At 68.2% G+C, this 6528-nt stretch overlaps 1 protein-coding gene across 1 annotated transcript; it reads right to left on the bottom strand.

Moving 5' to 3' along the window:
* Nucleotides 1–682: 682 nt before the first annotated feature.
* Nucleotides 683–2687, bottom strand: LOC132535840 (paraneoplastic antigen-like protein 6A). Its single transcript, XM_060183226.1, has 2 exons — nucleotides 2174–2687; nucleotides 683–2116 (listed from the first exon to the last, which is right to left on the bottom strand). The coding sequence occupies exons 1-2, from the start codon at nucleotides 2486–2488 to the stop codon at nucleotides 1058–1060; spliced, it is 1374 nt and encodes a 457-aa protein (XP_060039209.1). The 5' UTR covers nucleotides 2489–2687; the 3' UTR covers nucleotides 683–1057.
* Between the last annotated feature and the right edge of the window lie 3841 nt (nucleotides 2688–6528).

Genomic DNA, 6528 nt, shown 5'->3' with positions numbered 1-6528 from the left:
CCCCTGCCCGGCACCACCCCATCCGCCAGTGGCCCCATCCACAGTGCCCACCGCAGAGAAGAGACTCGGCAGAAACCATTGGTGACATTTATTGAGAAGTGGTCACAGCGTCCAGGGAAGCAAGGATGACACCGAGGGACAGGGAGCAGCACAAAGAGCCCACAGACGCAGACCCGTCCTCTGGCCCAGCTTCCCACGGGGCTCTTCTGTCTTCCCCTGAGGGCTCAGGGCGGGCCTCTGGTGGCACTCGGGACGTGGGCAGCCTTCACTGGCCTGCGGCGTGTGGGAGGTGGTTCTGCCCTGGGCGGCCCAGGACAGTCACGAGGCGCAGGCCAACAGCCGGCGACACTAGTCCAAGCCAGGGAAACAGAGTCACAAGTAGCCGCCTGGGTGCACCACGGACTAAGGCCTGGACTGCTCCCCAGCACGCCCGCCCCACCCCTACTGCACCCCCGCCCCCTCCCCCTCTCCCACCCCCAGGAGCCAGTCCATGCCCTCTGTGCCAAGGCGGCGCCCATCACCCCAATCTTCTTCTCCCCTTTGCTTACCAGGGCCTCCCTCCTTCCTTCCCACTGTTCTCCCCACCTTCTCCTGGGAGCAGGCTCAGGGAGTCCGGGCTGGGGGTGGGTAAGCTAATGGACGGACACACACACACCGCACACCACACCACACCACACCACACCACACCACACCACACCACACCACAATAATAAGCTGCCAGGACCCGGGGCTACACAGGTGAGCAGAGGTGGCTCAGGACAGCGAGTGGCAGTGAGGGACACCTTGGCTGGCCATGGGGCTCAGAGCTCATGCCAGGGCACAGAGGGAGCAGCCAGTAGGCCAGACCTCCTCCCCTCAGGGCCCCACACCGCTCAGGGCTCTGTGCAGGACACTGGGGTGGGGGTCGGGTGGGGGGTTGAACACTGGATGTGGGGGGGGGGCGTTCTGAGGGCTAGGAGACGCCAGGGGGCTTTCCGGGCAGCGGGGTGAGTGGCCCGGGCCTGGCACCCCTGCCTGGCTGCGTGCAGGACTACTCCGGGCTCCCCCGAGCTTGAGCTTACTTGCTGGAGGAGAAAGAGGCCTGGGGACGCCGAGAGGCACCGGCCCTATGGGAGCGGCGCGCACCCCCGGCCCCCGCGGGGGCCTTGAGCCCGTCGGGGGTGCCCTGTTCCCCTGCCTGGGCCAGGCCCTCGGGCTCACAGTTGGGCCCTCCGGGGCCTGCCCGGGAAACAGTGTGCAGAGCAGCGCGTGGGGCAGGGGCCCCGGGGGCCTCGGAGGGCGCCGAGGGCACTGGGTGCAGGACCCCGCCCTGCTCCTCCTGCTCGCTCTCCTGCTCGCTCTCCTGCTCGGACTCCAGCTCCTCTGCCCCCGCCGCGGCCCGCAGCTGCCCCCGCGCCCCCTGGCCGGTGGCCGGCGGCTCGGCCTCCCAGGCCTGGCACTGGCGCAGCAGCCGCAGCAGCTCCAGCAGGGCGGGCGGGCGGCCCAGCAGGCTAAGCTTGCGCAGCGCCTGGCCCAGTGGCGCGGGCGGCGGGGCAGCTGCCAGCACCTGCCGCAGGCGCACGGCGTCCAGCGAGGCGGTGGGCAGCGCGCCCCGGGCGGCCGCCCTCTGCAACAGGCCCTCCAGGCGCAGCACGAAGGCGCCCAGGCGCTCGCCAGGCCGCGGCCGCGCCCCCAGGCATTGCAGGCGCAGGGCAGCCCGCGGCTCGCGGGGCCCGAACACGCGGCCCAGGGCGACCAGGCAGTCCTGCGCAGAGCGCGCCGGCTCCTCGGCCAGCAGCGCCCGCACCAGCTGCAGCGCCGGCCCGCGCAGCCCCTCGAGCAGCCCGCGCCGCCGCTCCCGCTCGGGCAGCGCCCGCCAGGCCAGCAGCAGCTCAGCTGCTTGCTCGCGCCAGGTCTCGAACGCCTGCTCGCCGGGCGCCGGGCGCGGCCTCCCAGAAAAGATGCCCAGGCGCGGGCACCGCGCCGCCTCCAGGCAGGGCCTCAGCGCCCGGATTGCCGCGGGCAGCCAGCTGGGCCCTGAGCCCTGGCCCGCATAGCCCGCGCCCCCGCCCCCGCCCCCGCCCCCGCCCTGTTGGCCCCGCGGCTCCAGGGCGCGCAGCACTTGGCCCAGAGCCTCCTCGCCCGCGCCCGCGCCCGCGCCCGCGCCCGCGCCCGCGCCCGCGCCCGCGCCCACACCCGCCCGCCGGGGCGCGCACACCACGGGCCAGGGTCCCCCGGCGCCGCCCGCCACCTCCCGGGGCACCAGGGCGCTGTCCACCTCGCGCTCCAGCTCCACCAGCGCAGCAGCGGCGCGCTCCCGCTCGCGCAACACTCGGCCCAACACGCTGAAGGGGCCCAGGGGCCGCAGGGCGGCGTCCAGGGCGGCCCGCACCTCCTCCTCCGCGCAGTCCTCCGGGATGCCCAGCACCAGCAGGCCCCTGCGCGCGCTCACGCCCATCCACCGGCACCAGTCCTGCAGCATCGTCACCGCCATCGCCGCCGCCTCCATCGACGCGACCTGCGGGGAGGGGATGGCAGCGTGGGGGAGGGGGGCACCGAGCTGGGGGGGTGGTGGCGCGGGACCTGTGGGAGCCGCCTGGCCGGCCGCGGGGGGAGAGCGGCGGAGGCCCAGGTGCGCACAGCCCGAGGAAGGGGAGGGTGACAGCAGGGCGGTTAGGGCTGCCCCCGGGCCCGCCGCCCCCACCGCGCGCCCCTGCCCTTTGCCCTGACGGAGGCTTCTCCACCGCGCCCGGCGCCCTGCGCCCGCACCTCCGCAGCCCCGCAGCCCCGCAGCCCCGCAGCCCCGCAGCCCTGCAGCCCCGCATCCCGGCCCCGCGCCCCGGTGGGCGCCCACACTCACCCTACCCGGGCTGCGAGGGCGAGGGCGAGAGCTCGTTTCTCAGGCAGACCAGAGTCTTCCAGGCGGGCGGACAGTGTCTGCTCCTCGGGGCGGGGTGGGGTGTGCAGCCTCTGCTCCCACCAGACAGGGGTGCGAGCCAGCCGAGGGCTGCGGCTGGGGGCCCAGGCGCCTGTGCCCTGTGCGCCCGCCTCCCGGGTGGCTGGCTGCCTGTCACTCTGCGCCGCCGCTCGGCTCGGGCACGTGGGCCTCGGCGCCTGCTCGCCAGCTCTCTGCACTGCGGACCCGGGCGGGGGCGGGGGCGGGGGCGGGGGCGCCGGCTGGGAGCGGGGACCCTCCACGTCTCCAGGATGCCGGCTGGGCATTGGCGCTGGCGGGTCACGGGAGCGGGCGGCAGACCCCTCCCGGGAACCCCTGGACTGCGGGGGGAGGGAGTGGGGTGGGGTGGGGGGCGCGCTATCTGCCCCCGCCCCCAGGAGACACCTAAACAAGTGGGGAGACTGGGGGCTGGCGGGCGGGGGGCTGGGGCCTCTGCAACCCTCCCTTGGGACCTGTGTGTGCTGCTGGGCACCTGGCCTGCACAGGGCCTGCCTCCCGCCCCAAGTCCTCAGCAGGACAGGGACTGCTCAGACCTGCAGCCCTAGCTCTCTGACCCTAGGCCCCAGGCCCAAAGGCCCCATGGATGGGGGAGCAGACTGGGACCTCTCCCTGGGCATCTGCTTCTGCGCCCCCTGTGCCCCGCCCAGTGCCCAGTTCAGGTCCCTGGCGAGCGGAAAGGAGGGCAGGGGCCCGGGTTCAGGGGACATTCCCTGAGCGGGGTGGAGGCTGCCAGTGTGTGGCGCTGAGTGCACAGCCGGGGGCGTGGGCACCGAGTGCACCTGGTGATTGGCAGGATCAGGGCACAACCTTGGCAAGGCACAAAGATCCTGGCTACAGCTGGGCAGGGTGCTTCCATACAGGATGCTGAGCTCACCCAGGCACAATGCTCAGACACTGGAGACTGGGGTGAATTTGGGCAGGGTGCTCAAACAGACTTTGGGCATAGTCAGGGCAGGGCACACAGACACTGGACGCTGGGCACAGGCTGGGCAGGGCACACAGTCGCTGGATGCTGGGCACAGCCTGGGCAGGGCACACAGACGCTGGATTCTAGGCACAGCCTGGGCAGGACACACAGACACTGGATTCTAGGCACAGCCTGGGCAGGGTGCTCAGATACAGGACGCTGGCGACAGCCTGGGCCGGACACACAGACACTGGATTCTAGGCACAGCCTGGGCAGGACACACAGACACTGGATTCTAGGCACAGCCTGGGCAGGACACACAGACACTGGATTCTAGGCACAGCCTGGGCAGGGTGCTCAGATACAGGACGCTGGCCACAGGCTGGGCCGGACACACAGACTCTGGACGCCCAGGCGCGGTGTTCAGACAGTGAGTGCTGAGCACAGCCTGGGCAAGACACAGGGACACTGGATTCTGGGCAGAGCCTGGGCACGGCGCTCAGATACAGGATGCTAGACACAGCCTAGTCAAGACACGGGGACACTGGATGCTGGGCACAGTCGGGACAGGGTGCTCTGTCACTGCAGACCGGGTTCAAATTGGGAGGGGCGCTGAGAAACCGGATGCTGGACATAGCATGGACAAGGCACTCAGACATGGATGGTGGGCACCGCCTGAGTAAGGCACCTAGACACTGGACGCTGGAAGCAGCCTAGGCAAGGTGCTCAGACAATGGGTGCTGGGCACTGCCTTAGCAGAGCACACAGACAATAGATTCTGAGCACAGCCTGGGCAGGGCACACAGACACTGGATGCTGGGAACAGCCTTGGCAGGGCACACAGACGCTGAACGCTGGGCACAGCCTGGGAAGGGAACACAGACGCTGGATTCTAGGCAAAGCCTGGGCAGGACACACAGACACTGGATTCTAGGCACAGCCTGGGCTGGGTGCTCAGATACAGGACGCTTGCCATAGCCTGGGCCGGGCACACAGACACGGGACGCCCAGGCGTGGTGTTCAGGCAGTGAGTGCTGAGCACAGCCGGGGCAGCGCACATGGACACATGATTCTGGGCAGAGCCTGGGCACGGCGCTCAGATACAGGATGCTAGACACAGCCTAGTCAGGACACGAAGACACTGGCTGCTGGGCACAGCCTGGGCAGGGCACTCAGATACAGGACCCTGGGCACAGCCTGGGCAGGACACAAAGACAATGGACATTGGGCACAGCCCAGGAAGGACACACAGACACTGGGTTCTGGGAGGGCCTGTGCAGGGCACACAGACACTAGAAGCTGGGCACAGCCTGGGCAGAGTGCTCAGATACCTGATGTCTGGCCAACTCTGGCTAAGGAACAAAGAGAGGGGACACTGGGCACAGTCGGGACAGGGTGCTCAGTCACTGCAGACCGGGTTCAAACTGGGAGGGGTGCTGAGAAACCGGATGCTGGACATAGCATGGACAAGGCACTCAGACATGGATGGTGGGCACCGCCTGAGCAAGGTGCCTAGACACTGGATCCTGGAAGCAGCCTAGGCAAGGTGCTCAGACAATGGGTGCTGGGCACTGCCTTAGCATAGCACACAGACAATAGATTCTCAGCACAGCCTGGGCAGGGCACACAGACACTGGATGCTGGGAACAGCCTGTGCAGGGCACACAGACGCTGGATTCTAGGCACAGCCTGGGCAGGGCACACAGACGCTGGATTCTAGGCACAGCCTGGGCAGGACACACAGACACTGGATTCTAGGCACAACCTGGGCTGGGTGCTCAGATACAGGACGCTGGCGACAGCCTGGGCCGGACACACAGACACTGGATTCTAGGCACAGCCTGGGCAGGACACACAGACACTGGATTCTAGGCACAGCCTGGGCAGGGTGCTCAGATACAGGACGCTGGCCACAGGCTGGGCCGGACACACAGACTCTGGACGCCCAGGCGTGGTGTTCAGACAGTGAGTGCTGAGGACAGCCTGGGCAAGACACAAGGACACTGGATTCTGGGCAGAGCCTGGGCACGGCGATCAGATACAGGATGCTAGACACAGCCTAGTCAAGACACGGGGACACTGGATGCTGGGCACAGTCGGGACAGGGTGCTCTGTCACTGCAGACCGGGTTCAAATTGGGAGGGGCGCTGAGAAACCGGATGCTGGACATAGCATGGACAAGGCACTCAGACATGGATGGTGGGCACCGCCTGAGCAAGGCGCCTAGACACTGGACGCTGGAAGCAGCCTAGACAAGGTGCTCAGACAATGGGTGCTGGGCACTGCCTTAGCATAGCACACAGACAATAGATTCTGAGCACAGTCTGGGCAGGGCACACAGACACTGGATGCTGGGAACAGCCTAGGCAGGGCACACAGACGCTGGATTCTAGGCACAGCTTGGGCAGGACACACAGACACTGGATTCTAGGCACAGCTTGGGCAGGACACACAGACACTGGATGCTAGGCACAGCCTGGGCAGGACACACAGACACTGGATTCTAGGCTCAGCCTGGGCAGGACACACAGACACTGGATTCTAGGCACAGCCTGGGCAGGATGCTCAGATACAGGACGCTGGCCACAGCCTGGGCCGGACACACAGACGCTGGACGCCCAGGCGTGGTGTTCAGACAGTGAGTGCTGAGCGCAGCCTGGGCAGCACACAGGGACACTGGATTCTA

The sequence above is a fragment of the Erinaceus europaeus genome, chromosome X, assembly GCF_950295315.1.
Source record: "Erinaceus europaeus chromosome X, mEriEur2.1, whole genome shotgun sequence".
Lineage (NCBI taxonomy): Eukaryota > Metazoa > Chordata > Mammalia > Eulipotyphla > Erinaceidae > Erinaceus > Erinaceus europaeus.
This window is presented reverse-complemented; position numbering and strand designations above follow the sequence as displayed.

Coding starts and splice junctions, on each gene's coding strand:
- LOC132535840 (XM_060183226.1), bottom strand. CDS start 2,488: ATGGAGGCGGCGGCGATGGCGGTGACGATGCTGCAGGACTGGTGCCGG. Junction 2,117..2,173: donor GCGCGCCCCGGCGGGCGGGT/GTGGGCGCGGGC, acceptor GGCGCGGGCGAG/GAGGCTCTGGGCCAAGTGCT.